At 35.8% G+C, this 23471-nt stretch overlaps 1 protein-coding gene across 2 annotated transcripts in view; it reads left to right on the forward strand.

Moving 5' to 3' along the window:
* The window catches only part of PRKD3 (protein kinase D3), a 77226-nt gene that overhangs the window by 41274 nt on the left and 12481 nt on the right, over window positions 1-23471 (forward strand). For both annotated transcript variants that reach the window (XM_027113362.1, XM_027113360.1), the window contains 9 exons: window positions 4799-4991; window positions 8014-8091; window positions 10773-10956; window positions 12263-12386; window positions 14596-14673; window positions 15859-16135; window positions 18994-19046; window positions 21617-21689; window positions 22740-22846. In XM_027113362.1, the coding sequence (XP_026969163.1) occupies window positions 4799-4991; window positions 8014-8091; window positions 10773-10956; window positions 12263-12386; window positions 14596-14673; window positions 15859-16135; window positions 18994-19046; window positions 21617-21689; window positions 22740-22846 (1167 nt within the window). The remainder of the gene's footprint in view (window positions 1-4798; window positions 4992-8013; window positions 8092-10772; window positions 10957-12262; window positions 12387-14595; window positions 14674-15858; window positions 16136-18993; window positions 19047-21616; window positions 21690-22739; window positions 22847-23471) is intronic.

Below are 23471 nucleotides of genomic sequence, written 5' to 3' on the forward strand. Positions count from 1 at the left end.
ATAAATGAATGAGTGTTTGAGTGACACCACTGACCACTGATCCTTAATATTCCAGCGAGGTATATTAGTAGATCTCTATACCATGAGACCGCTGGGACTCAGAACAGTCAAGTGACTTGACTGAAGTCACAGAGCAAATTACTAAGCAATATTAGAATTCAACCCAGATCTGATTATTTGTAAATCAGTGACTTTTCCTCATATCTTGTACCCCTCAAGGGTAAATGTAGTAGATCAGGGAAGAAAGAAATAACCACCTATTCATTTGGTACTACTTAAAATGACTTCCATCTATACATTACAATCTTAACATGTAGTTATTTCTATAACCCCTTTGGTCTTCTGTATATTAATGGCAAAATCAAGTCTTTGGGCTGTTGTCTTGACACCCTCGTCACAAGATTTTGCTAAACCGAGGCACTGGAGTAAAAGCTTCTGAAATTCTTTCACAAAAATCCCATATTTCCATATTGCGTAGCCCTACTATGAGATTTTTAAAGTAGAAGAAGAATGCTGTAGCATTAGGAACTGAGAGCAAAGAGTTATTATAAACACACACAAAAGCTTGGGGAAAGATTGGTAATAGAAAAGTTAATACATTTTATACACAAACTGCTCAGGAAACTTAGCTAAGATTGGGAACTGTAGGATGAACACATGTTGTTTTGAGAACCCCACAAATGATACTGGTGTGTCAGCCATACCCACTGAGTATTGCAAGATTAGGAAATGGCAGGGCAGAGCAGATGAATAATGTATTATTCATTTATATTTTATCCCAAAGATGAAACTTCCTTAGGGAAATATGAGAAGTAGAGTGACATGTTTGAATTGGTTAGATTGTGCAGAGTATTTTAGAACAAGTAGAAATTGTAGAGAGGAATCTCAGGGTTACATTTGTCAGTCCAAGCATGCAGTCTCAAAATTATGAATAAGGTACAGTAAGAGAAGAGCTGAGAGCTCATGGAGGAAAATCAGAGGGAAGAAAGAGTAGTAAAAGAGTATACTCTAAAGGAATGAAGGAGATAGCAGTGTGGAGATGGGAGCAATCTGAACCTGAATCTGAACCAAGTTTAGAGAAGCACTAACTCTAAGTGGCTGCCCAGTAAGAGCCTCATAACTTCTCAGGTGCCAGTCTTCACGCTGGCTGCTTCACTTAGCTTTTCTGTGTAATCCTCACCACTGTCCTGGAAGGTATAGCTGTTATCCTGATTTCGTATGTAAGGCACGAGGAAAAGTTTCTAAGGAGTCAAGATATTAAACTTCATTGACTACTAGATAAGAAAAGGCCAGTTGGAACAGGAGCCTTTGAATCTGACTCCGGGGTTGTCATCGTTTACACGTAAGAAGGCAGCTTCTGTTAGTTTCTGAAGTCAGTCTAAAGGGAATCAAGTAAAGAGATGGAGAGGCAGAAGAAGATAGACTGTTCATTGAATTTGGTTAAAATGGAACCACTGAGATTAGAGAAACCAGAATTGAGTGATGGCTATTTGGAGATGAGAGAGATTAATGTTCATTGCAATGCATTTGGGAAGGTTTTTTTTTTTTGGCCGTGCCGCACAGCTTGTGGGATCTTAGTTCTCGACCAGGGATCAAACCCACGCCCTCAGCAGTGAAAGCGCAGAGTCCTAACCACTGGACACCAGGGAATTACCCATTTGGGAAAATTCCTGAGGGGTAGGACAGAATCAAAGTAGAAAGAAACTCCTGGGCCTAAGTGTACACATAAAAGTAGAGATATTTCTTTCATTGAATAATGTTCCAAACTCAAATATATATAATTGGGGAATTGCCCCCTTTAAATGCTTCTATTGCCTTTATTGTTTTACATGATTGAGAGTTGGCAATATTGTTATGAAGTTTTTGTGAGCAATACTTCAGCCAAAATTAGTTTAAGCCCACACTGTGGAAATAATTACTTTTAGAAGATTTCTGGCTATACATTAATAAGAAAGAAATAAGAGTTTAAGCTAAGCAGTAATTTGTAAAGAGAGACATTAAAGCAAAGTAAGAAAAGAACTTTCATTTAATTCTAGTTACTCTCATCTGAGTGCTCACATTTTAACCAAGTGCTCTAGGTAATTCTACCAACATTCTCTGTCCTCCAAATTCTGGTTAAGTCCTCTGTACGTTTCCTGCCTTCCTCACTAAATAGACGGTAAACCACTGTTACTGGTAAGATTGCAATATGTGCCCAGGTATGCTGGGATTGGGAAAAGGTTAAGAATCACTGGACTGGGCTTCCCTCGTGGCACAGTGGTTGAGAATCCACCTGCCAATGCATGGGACATGGGTTCGATCCCTGGTCCAGGAAGATCCCACATGCCGCGGAGCAACTAAGCCCGTGCACCACAACTACTGAGCCTGTACTCTAGAGCCTGTGACCCACAACTACTGAGCCCGCGTGCCGCAACTACTGAAGCCCGCGCACCTAGAGCCCATGCTCCACAACGAGAGAAGACACCGCAATGAGAAGACTGTGCACTGCAACGAAGAGTAGCCCGTCCTCACCGCAACTAGAGAAAGCCCGCACGCGGCAACGAAGACCCAACACGGCCAAAAATAAAATAAATAAATTTATAAAAAAAAAGAATCACTGGACTGCTATGTAGAAGACCCAGGTCTAAGTTTTGATTTTAATACTAATGCTTTAGTAGTATTAATCCCTTTGAGCCTGTTTTTTCGTATGTAAAATAGGGCTAATAACATAAATAACTACTTGTACTAGACATGAAAAATTGGGTGGCTCCTACAACCACAGTCCCCTGAGTCGTTCCTTATAAACATGCTCTGTACCATGTCCCTGATACCCCAATCCCAGCAGGACCTGACAAAAGGCAAAACTGGCTAAATCAGCCTTTCCATGTTACATGTTTTAAACTTGAGACAAACTGAGTGGTAGAGGCAGAAGCAAGAGAAGCACAGTGTTGAGTCACCACTAGACTAGGGGGCCAGGGATGAGGAAAAGCTTAAAGCATCTGTTTCTGGTTCCCACTGGCTGCTTTATCAGCTCTGCAGAATCACTGTGGTGCTCCTTTTGCTGAAGGTGGTGTGTAAATGGAGAAGGGGTGGGCCACACTAGAGCAGGATACCTTAGACAGCTGAAATATGTAAGTTTGGTTCGTGTTTTAACATTCTTTTTGTACTTTCCTTTTTTTAAAAAATTTATTTATTTAATTTATTTATTTTTGGCTATGTTGGGTCTTCATTACTGTGCGTGGCCTTTCTCTAGTTGCAGCGAGCAGGGGCTACTCTTCATTGCGGGCCTCAGGCTTCTCATTGTGGTGGCTTCTCTTGTTGCGGAGCACGGGCTCTAGGCGTGCAGACTTCAGTAGTTGTGGCTCACGGGCTCTAGAGCACAGGCTCAGTAGTTGTGGCATGCGGGCTTCAGTAGTTGTGGCTCACAGGCTCTAGAGCGTAGGCTCAGTAGTTGTGGTGCATGGGCTTAGTTGCTCCGAGGCATGTGGGATCTTCCTGGACCAGGACTCGAACCCGTGTCCCCTGCATTGGCAGGCAGATTCTTAACCACTGTGCCACCAGGGAAGTCCCATCTTTTTGTACTCTTCTTAAACTGCTTCATAATTTTCTTTAGAACATTTCTGGCTACACTTTAGTGAAAAACTACCCATCAGAGGCTGTATCTGTGTTATTTTTATAGTGCTGTCCTCCAATGGTCAGTCCTTTTCTTTTTCCTTCTTCCTACTTTTTTCAAAAAAGCCTTTTATTTTCTCCTCCCCTCATTTCTCCTGTATACTTCTCTATCTCTTGGTTTTTTCTGGCTTCTTTTGCTTCTAGTGGTTGAACATATCAATGTACCATGACTCAGCTTCTCTGAGTTACAGACATTACCAGTTATAGAAGGAAGTTCTGGCAGTGAAGATGCAAGCAGCTACAACAAAATCTGTTATACATCTAGGTGGTAGTTAGGTATTTGGATTTTGTTCTTGAGAATATAGACTGTATTCATTTTCATATTTCTGATATAGAGCCTGGCCTGTTATAATCAGTGAATGCTGAATTAATATGATGAACCATATTCATCTGACCTATAATTTAAATTGATTATTTCCTTTGTATACTTAGAAAAGTTCATAGTTAAATAATCCATTTATCCCTCAGATTACACAAAAAATTTTAACCAATACCACCTTTAACTTTCCTTTTTGCTCACCTAAGAGAAAAAACCCAAATAATTGGAAAATACTTAAAATATTAAGGAACTTCCTAAAGCATAATTACTAAGGGTAAAGTTGTTTTAGTTTGTATCTGCCATTGTTTGTATCATCAACATTAATTAAACTTAGATTTTCACATGCTTGTTTTAGTATTTGTTAAAATAAATTAGAAAAACTAAGGCTCGTTTCAGAATGTTTTCAGACGTTGTATTCAGTAACTCAGCGTGAGCAGCACTAACATTTTCTGAATTTACTTAATTTTCCTGTGACTAATTTCTTGGTAAGGTTTTTGAAGGTATTTGAACATGTTATAAATACATTTTAAGTTCTGTTTTTTATTTGTAAAATGTCATATGTGCCTGGAAATAATAGTTAATCAGTGAATATATGTATGTGAGGATGAAAATATCTTTTTGTTTTCTAGGATAAATAATAGCAAAAAAAGTCTGCACTTTTCTCATTCAAGGGTTGGTAAGCTAAGCTTCCAAAGGAAACTGCTGAGATGCACATTTTTAGGTTTTTGGCTTTAGTGTTTGAAATAAATGACTTTTGTGGTCAAGCCCTGATCTTAATACTTTGTTTTTAATATCGACTTACACTTATAGAAATTACTTATGTTTTAGTCACATGTTCACCAGGAACCCAGTAAGAGAATTCCTTCTTGGAGTGGTCGCCCAATTTGGATGGAAAAGATGGTCATGTGCAGGGTAAAAGTTCCACACACATTTGCTGTTCACTCTTACACCCGTCCCACCATATGTCAGTACTGCAAGCGGTTACTGAAAGGCCTCTTTCGGCAAGGAATGCAGTGTAAAGGTAGGATTGGATGTTTTTCTTAAGTAAAATTTATATTTGTTTTTGTTAGCAAATACAGGTTTAAAATATTTTTTATTTCAGAAGCATTAAGCAGGTACCTGTAAATTGGGCTCATACTTAAGAAAGATAAAATTAATATGCACGCACCTGCATGCGACGACTAGTATCTGCAGTATGTGTATTCTGTACCAGGAGCTGTGCTAAAGAAAAATTAGAGTATAAACAGAAAAACTAGAATTTGGATCTGAGGTGTGGCTGCTTAACACTTGCCAATATGGAACAGTTAGTAAGCAGATAAGCTAATATCTGACCTTAAGTCTTTCTAATTTCAAAGCCAGACACTACCCAAAATATAAAATAATGCCCTCCTCTTGCCATTAAATATTCATACACACAAACGCACACCAACATATTACAGGTGTTTTTTTGTTTTTTTTTTCTAATTACGTAGCTATGGAGCTGTACAAAAATTGTCATTCCAGACAGTAGTCACACTGAAATAGGCAGACTATAGTAGAAGCCAGTGGAATTGTAATGGGGACCACCTGTATTTGGATACTAACCCAGAACACTATCATAGTATTCCAAAAACATCTCTTAATGAACTAGGTTTTTAATAGAACAATGGAATAAGTTTTTCCTCTAGTTACATAATGTTTTAATGCTTTTTAAAGATGCTTTTATCTTTTTATCACATATCTTCTTCTCAACAGTGCTACACAATTATGTGAAACCAAAATAGAGTTCAAATATGTTTTAAGGCATTGAGCCAGGATAAGACATAACTAATTTGTCTATAATCTTATGTACTTATTTTTCATGTGATTATTTTAATAGTTCTTGATACTATACTTTTTATATAGAACTATTTGTGGAATTGAATTACCTAGTTTTATCTAGGTAAAACATTACAGTTGAGATCTTTGCAACAATAAATCCTGTTTACAATGTTGAATCAAATAATTATATGTAAATTTAACTTAAATATATAAGAAAACTTTTCTTGGCAATATATGGCTACATAGGATAGTATCAAATAGAGAATAGGTTGTACATTTGTTGCCAATATTTAATAACCATCAGGCAGGCTTAATTAAATGTTGAAATTTTATTTCAACAGCTTACTTTTGAATATGAGTTAATATATAAATTAATACTTTAAAATATCAACACTAAAGTGGATTGGCAAGCAGCCACTAAGGAATGTTTTGGGAAAGAACATTAAGAACAGATGTACAAATTCTAGCCAGCAGATGATTTTAGTAAAGGTAGTAAATAACACCGTTCTGCTGAGCAGAACAGAAACATTCTAAAACCACATGCAAAAAAATACAGTATTTTATAAAGGAACTAAAATAAATATGTAGATTAATGAATTTTGAAATAAAATCAGTGAACTCTACCACTGGGTTATTAGTTTAACTTCTTAGAGCTCTAAAAGAATAATGTTTTATGCTTATATTGGTTCAGAAAGTATCAGGTTATATTTCTCTTTAAGTATTTTAGTTATCTATGAAAAAATCATAATTTAATTTAGGGATCCTTGTATTTTTATAATATGAATTAAGATACTTATAAAGTAAAGTAGTCATTTTCATTCACTTGTCAAGCTAAGAAAAAAAAAGTAGTTAAGATAAAACAGTTATGCTGGAACGTTTAAGAAAACATACAATTCTAAGAACAGCAGTTCATTTATTCATTCATCTGTTTATTTTCTACTTTGTTATGTTAAAATTTCAAGGCAGCTTATATAAGCATATATAGAATAAAAGAAAGCATAAACTAATTAATAAAAACATAGGTAGGAATATGGAGAAGTATAAATGCCTGTCATTAGAACCTACATACTTGGCTGCAGGTGGGCCACAAATTTGGCTGTATATTTCAAAGGGAAAGGGAAACCTTGTTATTTTCAGAATTTGCAAATCTCATGAGATAAAAAACTAATTATTTAAGATATATGCAAGATATTAATATCATATATGAATTTCTTAGGGTCTCTTATTTTTAAAGACATTACTATATAATGCAAGTTTTATCCTCCACCAAAATATTAATTTCATGGTGCTTTTTCTTGTAATGACCTTTGCCCTGTGCTATTGGCATGATTCCCAGAATTTTCTTGAATCACAGGGGTTACAGAATTATTCTAAAGCAGGACTTGAAATTATTTTTACCCATTCATTGTTGGTAGAAGTATTTCGAAGGTTGTGTTAGACAGTAGTTACAGCAGTGGGTCTCAATTTTAGCATTAACTAAAGAAGTCATTAAAGCACACATTTCTCAGCCCCACTCCCAGAGTTACAGATGTTAGGGGTAGGGCCCAAGAACATGCGTTTCTAACAAGTTCTCAAATGATGCTGCTACTGCTGGTCTGATGGCCACAGTTGGGGACCACTGAGTTACACAGTAGTATGGTACAGTTGGGATCTGACACTGATCTGCAATGCAATCAGCTCTGAGGTTCTTGCAGGCTGAACAGAGCCATTTTGTAATGCAGGTGAGAGACCTTGTGCATGAGAAGCTCAGGCCTTCCTTACAGGGTTGTATGGGAAAGCCCTTACTAATTCCTAATAAATGGTTGTAGAATTGCAATCCCTTTTCTGCATGTGCACCAGGTCCTAATAATTAGGAATTGAAAGTAAGTGCCTGACATATGTTGGAAAGGAATTTAATCAGCCTGAGAAACTCTTAAGGGGTATGTGGAAAGAAGAATGTGAGGTAAGGGAAGGAAACATGGAGCTGCAGCAACATTTTGGCAAAGTGTTATACAAGTAGTATAAACTTCATTTTACAGATATAGAAACTGAGCCCTGAGGGATTTAACAACTGTTTAAGAGGTAGTGTCAGAATTTGAAACCAGACCTTTAATCCAAAGCCTGAGTTCTTAGTAGAGGAAATCTTTATTATTTCATCATCATTATTAATAATACTCTGTGTGTGAGTAAAGAAAGTCTTTAACCATATTCTGATACTGCCTGACATTTTTATATAAATTAATAAGGTGAATATTTTATTTTAGATTGTAAATTCAACTGCCATAAACGATGTGCATCAAAAGTACCGAGAGACTGCCTTGGAGAGGTTACTTTCAATGGAGGTAAAAGTCCTTTTCTTAATTTCCAGAAAAGATCACAATTCTTTTGTGTATTATCTTTGTATAAGGTTATATTTGCATATTTTATTTTGCTTACTTTGTTTTTTAACTTTGACTTTTTTCTGATTTAATAATCAAGCAAAATACGGAGATCAGTAACAGTATACTTTTAATTATACCTTTCCGTCTTACCTTTAACCACCTACCACTCTGTAGTCTAGTGTGGCCAGTGGTGCTGCATATCCTCTTTTATCTTTAATACTTATTTTATAACCCTGCTGTTCTTAGAACTATTTCATATTTCTAGTATTTGACTGCTTACTGTATGCCAGGCACTGTTCTAAACTCTTTACATATATTGACATTTAAACCTAAGAACAACCTTTTGAGATAAGGACTTACAGATGAGTAAACTTAGACACAAAAACATTAAATTAAATAACTTGCCCAAAAATACAACCAATAAGTGGTAGAGTTGGGATTTGAACCCATATGGTCTGGTTTCTTAGTCCATAGTCTTTTAGAACTTAATGTACTGTCTCACTTTCTCTTTCTCCATCAAATAATCATTAGCGAAACATTTTTGCTTTTTACCATTTTTTTTTTGTTTTTGTTTCGTTTGTTTGTTTTCTCTTTTCAATATTATATCATGCAAAGTGATTACCGTTTTTGGAAGGAAGGAGTAATGACTCTAAACTTTCAGCATAATTTTTCCGTAACATTTACATGACTAGTAAAAATTGAATGTAAGTAGTTCTGTAGAAGAAAAGCATAAGGAGTGGAAATTAAACTCCTTAAGAATTTAACATTTTCTCTTACCGCATGTTTTCTGTGGTTGCTATTTAACACCATTGACAGAGCATGATTGGTTTTCTCATTTCAGTTGCTTGGAATTGATGCAGTTTTTCAATGATTAAAGTCTTTTCTAGATTTATCTATTTCAGGTATTTTTGTACTTCTCTACCTTTTGACAAATGGATATGAAATACTATTTTATTTATTTTAATGTGCGTTTGTCTTTATATTAATGAGTTTGAGCATCTTTCAGATGTTTACTGGTTAATTATGGGTTTTTACCCTATAAGTTACCTGTTCATATGCTATATATTCTACTAATTCTTTGTCAGCTTTATTGAGATATGATTTGTATACCTTACAGTTCACACATTTAGTTTATTCACAGTTATGCAGCCATCACTGCAATCTAATTTTAGAACATTTTCATCATCCTGAAAATAACTCCATACCTATTAGTAGTCACTTCCCATCCACTCTTCCCATTAGCCCTGGCAACCACTAAATCAGCTTTTATCTCTATGGGTTTGTCTATTCTAGACATTTCATATAAATAGAATCAAACAATGTGTAGTCTTTTGTGACTGGTTTCTTTCATTTAGCATAATGTTTTCAAGGTTCATCCATGTAACATGTATCAATACTTCATTCTTTTTTTATTGATGAATAATATTCCTCTGCATGAATAGACTACATTTTATTTATCCATTCACCAGTCAGTCGATGGTCCTTTGAGTTGTATCTCCTTTGGAGCTATTATGAACAATGCTTCTATGAACACTTGAGTACTGATGAGTACGTATGTTTTCCTTTCACTTGGGTAGATAGCCGGTAGTGGAATTGTAGAGTCATATGGTAACCCTGTGTATAACATTTTGAAGACTGCCAAACTGTTTTCCAAAGCAGCTGTACCATTTTACATTCCCACCAGCAGTGTATGAGGATTCTAATTTCTATGTATCCTGCACCACTTGTTATTGTCTGTCATTTTGATTATTGCCATCCTAGTGAGTATGGAGTGATGTCTCGTTGTTTTGATTTGCATTCCCCAGATATTGCATATCTTTTAATATACTTATTGGTCATTTTTACATCTGCTTTGGAGAAATATCTATTCTCGTCCTTTGCTCATTTAACTAGGTTACTTATCTTTTTATTATTGAGTTGTAAGAGTTCTTTAAGTATTCTGGATACAAGTCCCTTATTTGATATATGATTTGAAAATGCTTTCTCCCACACTGTGTGCTGTCTTTTCACTTTCTTGAGGTATCATTTGCAGCAGAGAAGTTTTTAATTTTGATGAAGTCCAATTTATTTATTTTTTTCTTTTGTCACTTAGGTTTTTGGTAGTATATCTAAGAAGGCTTTGCCTAACTCAAGGTCACAAAGATTACTCCTATGTTTTCTTCTAAGAGTTTTATAGATTAAGCTCTTACATTTAGGTCTGTGATCCACTTTAAGTTAATTTTTGTAATTGGTTTAAGGAAGAATTCCAGTTTCATTTTTTTTGCATGTAGATGTCCAGTTGTCCTAGCACCATATATTGAACAGACTATTTGTTCTTTCTTCATTGTATTGTCTTAGACCCTTGCAGAAAATCAGTTGACTAGATGTGTAATAGTGTTAGCTAATCTTTTACTTTGCTTCTAGTATCTTTCGGCATGTCAGAATTTAAAATTATAATGCAATCAAATTAATTTTCTGCCTTATGGTTTGTACATTTTATATTGTCCTAAGAAATATTTCTTTATCCTGAATCATAAAAATATTTTTCTATATTTTCATTTAAGAATTTTAAAACTTTTTTTCACATTTAATACACTGTCTCTGTTTAGGTGTATTGATACTCCATTAATATAAAATTCTGAATTCATTTAAAACTTTGCCAGAACCTTCTACTCTGGGAACAGATACAGATATACCAATGGATATTGACAGTAGTGACATGAACAGTGATGGTAGTCGGGGCTTGGATGACACAGAGGAACCATCTCCCCCAGAAGATAAAATGTTCTTCCTGGATCCATCGGATCTTGATGTGGAAAGAGATGAAGAAGCTGTTAAAACAATCAGGTAACGTGTGTGTAAGGATTGCAAGCTACTTCCAAATGCAGGGTCAGTCCAGGAGCTCTGTTAAGAAAGAACAAGCCACATCTCTTTAAGTGGGACCTAAAATGTAATTTAAAATCGGTTAAATTGTGCCTAATACTTTTACATGTACCACAGTATTTTTCTGAAATAAATTATATTACTCTTGCTATCCACTCAAGATGGGAAGGTATGAGAATCCTGTTTTCTTAAAGAGGAGAATGCTTTATTTAAATATAGTCTAGATATGATATCTAGCTGTAGAGCATCCACCACAAAGTGCCAAAATTGAACCATCAGTTGAAGCAACCAATTTCTTCACACAGGCAGATTACCTGATGTTGGAAACACCAGTAAGAATCTATATCTGAGAATGTTGCACAAAGATGATGGTGATGAATTTGGGGACAGTTTTCATATTACAATTAATCTATTGGCACTTTGTAAAAATGCTACCAGATTATAAGACTTAAATATCTTCCTATGTTTATAGAAATTCAGTTTTTTATAGATACAGCCTATAGGATATACTGCTTTGTGATAAAATTTATCATGCTGCCTAGGGTAGGAAGATTTCTAGCAGCAATCCCAAATGAGACCCTCTCCCAGGCTCCGGATTTTCCAAATGGGGAGGATTCTTTCTGCTCTATTCATTGTTTTCTTTTCTTTTCTTTTTTTAATAAATTTATTTATTTTTGGCTGTGTTGGGTCTTCATTGCTGTGTGCAGGCTTCCTCTAGTTGCGGTGAGCTGGGGCTACTCTTCATTGCAGTATGCAGGCTTCTCACTGCGGTGGCTTCTCTTGTTGCAGAGCATGGGCTCTAGGTGTGCGGGCTTCAGTAGTTGTGGTGCATGGGCTCAGTAGTTGTGGCTTGCAGGCTCTAGAGCGCAGGCTCAGTAATTGTAGCGCATGGGCTTAGGTGCTCCGCGGCATGTGGGATCTTCCCAGACCAGGGATTGAACCCGTGTCCCCTGCATTGGCAGGCGGATTCTTAACCACTGTGCCATCAGAGAAGTCCCTCATTGTTTTCTTATGTTTTGTGACCCTCCAAAAAAATGTGATGACAAATAATGATGACTTACAGTATTACCTTAGTCTTTTATAAATTAACTATGTATCATCATAACAGGATTAATTTATTTTCTTCTTCTTAAGCCATTGTTTATCTTCCTAAGATATTTTGAAGAATTTTAGCTTAATTATCTTTAAAAGGGCTTGATGAGCTTACAGTATTTATGATTTTTTAAGTTGAAGTTGTAAATATTTGTCATAAATTTAAAATATTTTTTAGTCCATCAACAAGCAATAATATTCCGCTAATGAGGGTCGTACAATCCATCAAGCACACAAAGAGGAAGAGCAGCACGATGGTGAAGGAAGGGTGGATGGTCCATTACACCAGCAGGGACACACTGGTCAGTAATCACAGGCATTTTATTATGGTAGTGAAACTTTGTTATGTGCTTTATTTTGTGCATTTTTAAAATCAAAATGAGAATGAGATATATATTAAGACATCATAGTACTGGAACTATCATTACATTTGTAAAGAGTATTTCAAAAGTGGAATATTTAATGTACTATTTTTATAAACTGGTAGAGCAGTAGAGATTCAAAGCGGGTCTGGTGGTATAACACCAAATGCACAATCTATGAAAGAAATAATTGATAACACTGGATTCATTAAAATAAAAAACTTCTGCTTGGCAAAAGACAATGTTAAAAGATTGAGAAGACAAGCCACAGACTTGGAGAAAATATTTGCAAAAGAGACATCTGATAAAAGACTGTTCTCCAAAATATACAAAAAACTCTTAAAATTCAACAGTAAGAAAACAAATAACCTGATTAAAAAGTGTTCTGAAGACCTTAACACGTACCTCACCAAAGAAGATACTTAGATGGCAAATAAGAATATGAAAAGATGCTCCACATCATATGTCATCAGGCAAATTAAATGCAAATTAAAACAGTGACATACTACACACCTGTTAGAATAGCCAAAAACCTAAACACTGAGAACACTAAATTCTGGCAAGATTAGAGCAACGGGAACTTTCTTTGACTGCTAGTAGGAACACAAAAATGGTATTGCCGACTTTTGAAGACAGTTTGGCAGTTTCTTAAAAAACTTAAAATGCTTTTACCATGTGATCCATATGTTGTACTCTTTGCTGTTTACCCAAAGGAGATAAAAACTTATGTTCATACAGAAACCTGCATATGGATATTTATAGTAGCTTTATTAATAATTGCCAAAAACCTGGAAGTAATAAATGTCCTTCAGTAGGTAAGTGGATAAATAAACTGTGGTACATCCAGACGATGGAATATTATTCAGCACTAAAAAGCAATGAATGAGCTATCAAGCCATGAAAAGACATGGAGGAATCTTTAACGTATATTACTAAGTGAAAGAAGCCAATGTAAAAAGATTACATACTGTATGATTCCAACCATATGATATTCATTCTAGAAAAGGCAAAACTATGGAGGCAGTAAAAAGATCACAGTTAGGGGTGGAGACTTGTAAGTATGAATAGGCATAACACAGAATTTTTAGGGCAGTGAGAATACTCTATATGATACCATGATGATAGATACATGTCATTATGCATTTGTCCAAACCCATAGAATGCACAATACCAAGAGTGAACCATAATATAAACTGGACTTTTGTGATTATGATGTGTCAGTGTAGGTTTATCAGTTGTAACAAATGTGCCACTCTGATGAGGGGTGTTCATGATGAGGAGGGTTACACATGCGTTGGGACGAGGGAGTATATCGGAAATCTCTGTATCTTCCCCTTAATTTGCTGTGAACCTTAAACTGCTCCAAAAAAGTAAAGTATTAATTTTAAAAAATGATTTAAAGACATACGTAAAAAAAAAATTCTGCATGGCAAAGAACAAAAGCAAAGACAAATGACAAACTGGAAAAAGTATTTTCAACTCATATTCTAAACAAGTGGAAAAAAAGACCAGAATACAGTAGAAAAATGGGCAATGAATATGAACATTCACAGACAAGGAAGTACAAATGACTTTTAAATGTAAGATCTTGATCTCGTTTTTAATTAAAAATACAATTTAAAATTTTACCAAAATACCAATTTTTATTTAGCACTGTAGCAAAAGATCAAAAGGTCTAGTAACATGCTGCATTAGTGAAGGTTTGAGCAAGTTAGGCATGTTTGCTGATGAGACTGTATATTCGATCAAATCTTGTGCCAGATAATTTAACACTGTCAAGTAAAATGACATGTGCATGTATCTTTTGACCCAGTAAGCCAACCTTTAGAAATTTAGCGTATAGGTAAATTACATATCTGTGTGTGTGCAATACATATGTATCTGTGTATGCACGCATAAGATTCTTGCAAAGGAATCCCCAAAACCTAATAACATTGCTTGCCTGGAGTAAGGGTGGGAGTGAGATAGGAGTGATGATGCAAGTATAGTTTTCACTATATATCTTTTTAATTCTCCGAATTTTGAACCGCACGAATTTTAAACCTATTCAAAAGTACAAGCTTATGGATAGAAATGAAAGGGAAAGGAAAGTTCAGGCACTTTGGAGGAATCATTACTTTTGAACCTCACAGTTTTATGCTCTTTATAGAGAAAGAGGCATTATTGGAGACTGGACAGCAAATGTCTAACATTGTTTCAAAACGAATCGGGATCAAAGTATTATAAGGTAAAGATTTCACATCTTTAAAAAAATATGTACATTAAAATACTGTATGTTTTCCAAATATATCCAAATAATATTTATTAATTGTTATATTGGCTTATACCTATTACAACTGTTCCTAATGTAGTTTATAGAAGTTACTGTTAAGTTCCTTGTTGAAGCAACTGTCCTCTACCCCTCCATTTCACCCCCCATAACAGCCCTGCTACCAAAGGTTGTTTTTGTTGCGTGTTTGTTTTTGTCCTGTCAGGTTGCTGCTGCTTATCTTCTGGGTACCAAATGGTCCTCCATATCTGTGGACGCCTAACCATTTTATACAATGGACTTGAGCATCTGTGGATTTTGGTATCCACGGGGAGTCCTGGCACCAATCCCCCTTGCACACTGAGGGATGACTATACTATGATTTAGATTAGACTGTTAAGAAAGTCCCATGATCATTGCTGGTCCAGAAGAGGCAAATGTGGTATTTGGCATTTCTCCCATCTTCCATTTTACCTTAGACCCCAGTTCTTAGATGCTTCCTTTGGCTCTTCTTTTCCTTTGTATAGTCCTCTTTGCTTGACTTGCTTCACATTTTGCCGTGTCACAGACTGACACCCAACAAAACTGTCAGTGTAGCAGTTGTATCAGTAAGAAAAAGTATAGAAACTAGTGAATTGCTTTGAACTGGTTGGGTTTTTTAAAATAAGTTTTTTGCTTTAGGAAGGGGACTAAACATAAATGATTGTTACAGTTATGGACAGAACCAGAATGGAGTGCTTGAATAACTTAACACTAACATTCTTCTTTTGCTGCTGTTATTTCTGTTTCGTACTTCTTTGGGGCTGTATCTTGCAGATAGCCAGTAGAGTAGTAGCTGTTGAGTTGATTCAATGAAAACTGGGAAATGACAAGTGTAGTGGCAATTGCCCTCCTAAATCCTTTCCTTCCTTTCATTCTAATGATCTGCTACAGGCCTGAATCACTAGCTTGATTATTACACCCCATGCTCTGCCTCTGGCATTGATGGACATGCAGATCATTCAAAGCAGATACCATCATTAAGACTTGACTGTATGTCCCATGTGTCACGTACTTGTGTTTGTCTTAATGGTATTCACTAGAAACACATATCTTTGATGTTTAGTGTATTTGAAAATTAAAAAAGATGTATTCATATTTTATAATGCTTAATTTTTGCTTCAGGAAATTCCACTTTCAGAGATTCTTCGCATATCTTCCCCACAAGATTTCACGAACATTTCACAAGGCAGCAACCCACACTGTTTTGAAATCATCACTGATACTATGGTATACTTTGTTGGCGAGAACAGTGGGGACAGCTCTCACAATCCTGTTCTTGCTGCCACTGGAGTGGGACTTGACGTAGCACAGAGCTGGGAAAAAGCAATTCGCCAAGCTCTCATGCCTGTTACCCCTCAAGCAAGTGTTTGTACTTCTCCAGGGCAAGGGAGAGATCACAGTAAGCAATAAGCTTGTTGATGGCTTTTTTCCCCCTTTGGTTCTTAAGCATTTTGTGGGTGTAGTTGTGTTTCTGTATTTATTTTTAATGCTCATTTTAAGCTTCATTTTTAGTAACCAATACCATTAGTTAATTCCTTTATAAAATTATGTTGGTTATAGTACATGTATACAATCCCCAGAGCTAGGTTCCAGAGTCAGTGTCACTACATTTAAATTCTGGTTCTGCCAACCTGTTATGTGATCTTAGCAAGTACTTTCGTTGTCTGTAATAGTACCTACTTTATAGGGTTGTCAGCATTAAATGAAAGAGAACCATAAGGTGTTGAGTAAACTACTAGTATTAGTATTTTGCTTCATGGTGGGATTTTCAGGCTATAAAGTGTTACAGTTCACATACCCAGGAAATCTGTGAAGTCAGAAATGCTGTATTTCTTTTAACTGAATTAAAACATTCAGAAACATTAAAAAAATATTGAAACACATGTCCTTTGCACTAACAAAATTTATAAAGTCAAACCTAAATTTGATAAAGGTTCAAGTGAACACTTAATCAGAAAGCCATAGTAAAATGTCACTTTCCCTTCCATTGGCATTATTTTGTTTATGGGGAAACATCATTCATTCATTAGACAAATAATATTTAAATTGAAAGAGGTATCAACCATTTTCTTTTTTTCTTCTTTTTTGGCTGCGCTGCACAGCTTGCGGGATCTTAGTTCCCCGACCAGGGATTGAACCCAGGCTCCGGCAGTGAAAGTGCTGAGTCTTAACCACTGGACCTCCAGGGAGTTCCCTCAACCAGTTTCTAAATGTTCTTTATTTCAGTTCAGCTATGCTACTTGGTATGCCTGTTCTCGGCATTATGCTACGCCCTGAGCTAGAATACGAAAGAAACACAGAAAATTTAAAAGCTACTAAGGGAAATAGGACATAACGTATATAAGTGTTAGATGGTAGCATAAAGCAGTAGAGTGCAAAAATGAGTAGTGCATTTCTCGAGGAACTCAGATATGGATAGGAAGAGTAAGCAGAGACTTCATGATAGCGGAGCCTGATTTGAACCTTGACCTTGGATCTCAAGTAAGTTAGGATAGGCAGAGCTAACCTGGGAGGGGTGGAGGGGGTGTCACTGGTGTTGAGGAGACAGGTGTGATCAAAGGGATGAGGGTAATGACCATGAAAATGTTTGGTGTTGAATGTTGATTCCTAAAGGTTGAATAAATGGATATCCACAGTGCTTCTTAAATTTGAGGGGATTTTAGACAGAACTGTCTGATATTCTAATTAAAACCATGGACGTTTTCCCCCAGAAAATAATGCGGGCACATAACACACAAATTTTATATATAACTGGATTTAGGGACCTTCTCAAGCCCATCCATGGACCTCTTCCCTAGGGTTAAGAGTCCCTAAAAACAGGTTGCAGAAGGGCTAAGAGTGAGAACTCTGGAGGATGAAAGCCCAGTTCTGCTGCTTTACTAGCTTCATGATCTTGGCCTCTTCTGTTCTCTAATCTGAAAGGGAAATGATAATAAATGCATATGATGCACTTCGCATCATTCCTGACCCATTAGTGAAACTATTACTGTGTTGCTGCTGCCGCTGTCCTTGTAACGTGTCTAGAGTAGAGTTCTCCTGGGAAGCAACAGAAATTAAAACTGGGTGAAGTTAGACAGTGGAGGCCTTCGAAAGAAAATAAAATATTGACTTAAACTAGGAAACTGGAACTACTGAAAAGCAGAGTTTTAGGCTCATTAATTTAGTTGATGCTATGCCTTTTATGTCTGTTTCATTAATATTTAATTTTTGGATTTTTAAAAATATTTTAAAATTGGCCTAATATTTTAAAATGGAGTTTTTCCACAGTCATCTTACTTATTTTTGATGTATAGTTGCTTATATTTCCTTCTTAATGAAGTTTTACATTTTTATATTTGGGATTATGAAGGAAATTTCATATCTTTGAGTTGTCACTGAGATTCTAGATTTTTGACAACTAGTCTCTTGCTTACTTTCCAAATTTCCCTTTTTCCTTTTTCTTGTCAGTTTCTTCCTTTGTTTACCAAAGTAATACAGACATTTAAACTTTATAGAAATATGTAATATGAGAAATTCCTCCGTATACACATGTGACACATCCCCCTATTCCCAATCATGTATCTCTCCCCTCAGAAAACCATTATTAATAGTTTGGTGTATATGTCTTGATTTGGGGATGGCTTGTGGGGAGGGGAGTCTATACTACGTTGTTACAATTTTATTTTCACACAAAAATGTATTATACATTTTTGTTGTAAAAGATGTGTGATCTTTACAACTTGGTTTCATCAACTATTTTATATCAGATATATTTCAATGTCAGTATATAGATATGTTTTTATTTTTTATTATGACAGTAATACCTTTTATGCATTTTTTAAAATGCAAGCAGTCTAAAAGTGTATAAAGATTAAATCTTTGTTCCTCAACCCCACCTCTCTCACTCACCAGAAGTAATCATATTTTGTTTGTTTTCGATTCAAATGCCACTACACTGCAACTTACCTTTTCAACTTAATAATGTCATAAATAACTTTCTGACTCAGTTCTTATAGCCCTACATCCTTAAATGTTTAGATAGTATTCTTTTGTATGGACGTATCATATTTTATTTAACCAGTTTCCTGTTGATGGATTAGTATTGTATATGGATAAATCGTTTTTTTAATTTTGTTTTAATGAATGTAATTATATTAAGTGTATGTTAGCTAGTTTTTAAAATTTAGTATATTGTGAGCATTCACATGTCAGTAACTATTTTTACTAAGTTATGGACTAACAATTTTTTTTTCCATACATCATTCTTATATTTTACAGAAGATTTGTCTACCAGTATCTCTGTATCTAATTGTCAGATCCAGGAGAATGTGGTGAGTAAACATTACAGCTAAAATATGCAAATTGGGTGATTAAGGAAAATAAAATGTGAAAATCTTATTAGGAAAATAAGTTTATAGCCCAGAGTGTTGCGCAGTTTGCCTAAAGACACTAGGCTAGGCTGTGTGGGTGATAACTTCCCTGAGGAGTTCTGCTTTATGAAGGAAACTGAGGCAGTTTCCTTTTAAATTATGAAAATAAAGTTAACTTTTTGTAAGTGACATTAGAATATCACAAAGTGATAGACTAGTTCAAAGAGAAGGGAGAGGCTACTTCTTTCTGGGTCAGAGCCGGAAAGCTTCTCAAAGGAAGTACAACTTGAAATATGCCTAAGAGGATGGAAAAGAGTTTTGACACAAGTGTTGACAGGATATGGTTGGGGGAACATTTCATGCAAGTACAGAGAAGCAGGAAATGCAGGATTTTAAGGAAGAGTCAAGACTCACTTCAGCTGGTGTATGTAGGTACATGTGGGGGATTACAGTACGGATCAGTGTACTTTCTATAAAGGGATAGAAGTAAATATTTTAGGCCTTGCAGACCATATACAGTTATGAACTCAACTTGGCCGTTGTCATGAGAAAGCCGTAGGCAATACTTAAAGGAATAAGCATGGCTGTTTTCCAGTAAAACTTTATTTGTGGTCACAAATATTTGAATTTCATATAATTTCATGTTTCACAAGACATTATTATTTTGATGTTTTTTAACCATTTAAAAATTAAAACTGTTAAAAAAAAATTAAAACTGCTTTTAGTTCAGGGGCTGTACAAAAAGAGGCAGCAGGCTGGATTTGGCCCACAAGCCATAGTATGCCAACCCCTGGATTAGAAAGAAAAAAGCCTAGAAAAAGAAGTCAGAAAATTGTTCATTAGCTATATATAAATTTCTCTCATAAAATCTCTTATTCTTTAACTGGGGCATCCAGCTGTTATTGCTCTATAACATGTAAATGTTGTTGGATTTTCTAAGATTGCAGTGAAGACTGATATCCAGTAGTGCTATGAGAGATAGAGGGTTTCAGTGAGATTTAATCCGTGTCTCTCTTGTCCTAGGGGTAGGTAGAATAGGTACCAGATTATTGGGGAGAGAAAGACATTTTCTCATTTCAGTTTTACAGATAAGAAGACCAGTCCCAGAGAATTCAGCTTACTTACGATTACCTAATTTAAACAGAAATTAGGATTTGTGGAATTACTTTTTTTCTTTTTTTGCGGTACGCGGGCCTCTCACTATTGTGGCCTCTCCCGTTGCGGAGCACAGGCTCCGGACGCGCAGGCTCAGCGGCCATGGCTCACGGGCCCAGCCGCTCCGTGGCCTGTGGGATCTTCCCGGACCGGGGCACGAACCTGTGTCCCCAGCATCGGCAGGCGGACTCTCAACCACTGCACCACCAGGGAAGCCCAGAATTACTGATTTTTATATGCCAGGCACTGGATTTGACACTTTGTATATATTCTCATTTAAGTCACTTAAAAATCCAGTGAGATAGATGTTATTATATCCACTTTACCAATGAGGGAATGAGGCCTAGGAGACTTGGTTTATCCAGTCACGTGACTGCTGTGAGACCCACACTGTCTGGGAATGTAACACCGAACGAGACAGGTGTAGTCCCTGGCTTCATGGAGACTGTAGCACATACCTAAACAAAAGACAGACCTTGACTGAAGACCTGTGGGGAGCGTTGCCAAGCGCCTTCCAGGAGCTCTCTGACAGCGACAACCACTAGCGAAGAAAAAGGAAGATGGAAGGGAGGGGCGGAAGGGAGGATATAGAGGAGTGGATTTGAGCTACACATACTCTTTTCATCAGTCTTTAAAATTAGCCTGATCTCAATAATATGAACCTTTGAGTTTTTCTTTCAAATCAAAGATAGCAAATCTCTTTAATGGTAAAGTAGGTAAAACTTTGTTCTTAATTTTTTATGTTAATTTACTTTTTATAGATCACTACTTAATAAATAAATAAATATATATATATATATTTTGGCTGCTTTGGTTCTTCGTTGCTGTGTGCCGCTTTCTCTAGTTGCGACGAGCAGGGACTGTTCGTTGCAGTGCGCGGGCTTCTCGTTGCGGTGGCTTCTCTTGTTGCAGAGCACAGGCTCTAGGCACACGGGCTTCAGTAGTTGTGGCTCGTGGGCTCAGTAGTTTTGGCTTGCAGGCTCTAGAGTGCAGGGTCAGTAGTTGTGGCTCACGGGCTTAGCTGCTCTGCGGCATGTGAGATCTTCCTGGTCCAGGGCTTGAACCCGTGTCCCCTGCATTGGCAGGCGGATTCTCAACCACTGCACCACCAGGGAAGCCCAATAAATATATTTTTTAATTCAAAGCATTTTTCTCCCAAGGGTCTTCTTACAGAATACATTATAGTTGTGCATTGAGTCATTGTATTAAAGTTGGGCTTTTTTAGGACTTAGCCTATATTTCATAAAATATTTTGTGAAAATTAGTTCTGTCAATCATAAAAACTAAAATGTATTTAAATATTTGAATGAAAAGAGTCTGAGATGTTGCCATTATTTCATAGAGGTAATAACACTGCTTACTTTTTCCCTAAATAGGACATCAGTACCGTTTACCAGATCTTTGCAGATGAGGTGCTTGGTTCAGGCCAATTTGGTATCGTCTATGGAGGTAAGCAACTACAGCCTTTTGCATATTGTAGATAACATAGAAAAATTATGAAATTTAAAAACATCTACCAGCTGTTAACATCTTGTCACAGTTTCGTCAAGTGGTGTTTTTCTCAAAGGTTAACCTACATACATTTAGCTAAGCCTTTTTCACTATAACTGAGTATTAATTCCTTAATTTAAACTAAGAACTTTAAAAAGTAACAGAATAAGAAAATTCACAATAGTCTTTATCTTTTCTTGTAGATTACACATAAAGTTGTTTGGGAAAAATAAATGGTTTGAAGTTTATGTTGGACTATGAAAGTTTGTTTATTGAAGTATATGCCCCACTGGTTTTCTCACACAAATGGCACCGTTTGTCTACTATTGGCATGAATGGTATCAGGTCTGAAGACATGGAATCTTATCCAGCTCTGTGACTTCCACTGGCAAAGTCATTTAACCTCACTGTGCCTCAGTATCTTCATCAGTTTAATGGAGCTAATAAAACCTGACCTGCATAGTTCACAGGATTTTTAATATTCATTAAACCTAATATATATAAAAGTACTTTATAAGCTATGAAACAAGGTATAAAAGGAAAGTAATGTTAAACCCTTTCATTCCTTGCTGAGACTAGTTGGCCTTTCTGCCTGAAGGCTGTATAGTTAAGTCACTCTGTGCTGATCCAGTAAACCTAGAATAAAATTAATGAATTGGTACGATGTTTCTATCTTGACAGAATTTTTAAAGACTAAGTCACATATTTAACTATCATTTCTTTAATAAAGTGGATTATTTTTCAGCAAACAGGTTCATTCAAATTTCCTGCTGTTTCAAATAATGAAACAGCCTTTATTAGGGGCAATTACTATAAGGGAAAATATAATTTATTTCTTAAAATTAAAGGTTAGTGATGGAGAAAGAACAAAATGAGCTGAAAAAAAGAAATACAAAAATACATACATATCAATTGCAGTTTGTGGATAACTTCCTGATAAAGCTTTTGTATTGTATGTGGGATGTCAATTTGTGTCTTCTTTCTTTTCTGTACTTTTTTTAAAAATAGGAAAACACAGAAAGACTGGAAGGGATGTGGCTATTAAAGTAATTGATAAGATGAGATTCCCCACAAAACAGGAGAGTCAGCTCCGTAATGAAGTGGCTATTTTACAGGTAAAAAAATCCCCCAAAAGTTGCTTTGTATTGGTTTTAATTTTTGATTTATGAGCTTTTAAATCCAAGTCTAGTTAGTGTGCTGATAAGATGTTGGTTTTTGTTTTCTTTGTTCTCATTTTTCTTCGTTCTCATTTTATGACCTTTTGGCTCAGTGAGAGGCTGGTGAGCATCTGAATTAACTCCCTAAGTTTTTTTTTTTTTAAAGGCAACATTAGGTTACAATAATCTAGGAGTTACAAGGACTGCCATTATGGTAGTAGTTTGTTTAGAACACATTTTCCTAAGGAAAATCTTAAACTAAAAAAACTCAAATTTCATTCTTAATTCATCACTCATGAGCTCAAAATACTTTGATACTTCTACCACCACGTTTCATTATAATAGTTTAGTCCATTAAGGTATATTTTTAAAGATATATTGGCAATGACTTAAATCCCATAAAATAAATTACTGTGTATTTTTATTTAGCATTTTTATCTCTTTTGGACGTCATCTAGAAGAGTAAAATTTAGCTTTATTTTTCTGAATATCATATAATTAATTTATAATATGCAAATATTTATTAATTCATTGTGTAGCTTTTGCATAGTATTTAAGAAATCATGATGATATAATAGTTAAT

Source organism: Aethalodelphis obliquidens, unplaced genomic scaffold (genome assembly GCF_003676395.1).
Source record: "Aethalodelphis obliquidens isolate GAN/ISIS:26980383/991018 unplaced genomic scaffold, ASM367639v1 scaffold12, whole genome shotgun sequence".
Taxonomy (NCBI): Eukaryota; Metazoa; Chordata; class Mammalia; order Artiodactyla; family Delphinidae; genus Aethalodelphis; species Aethalodelphis obliquidens.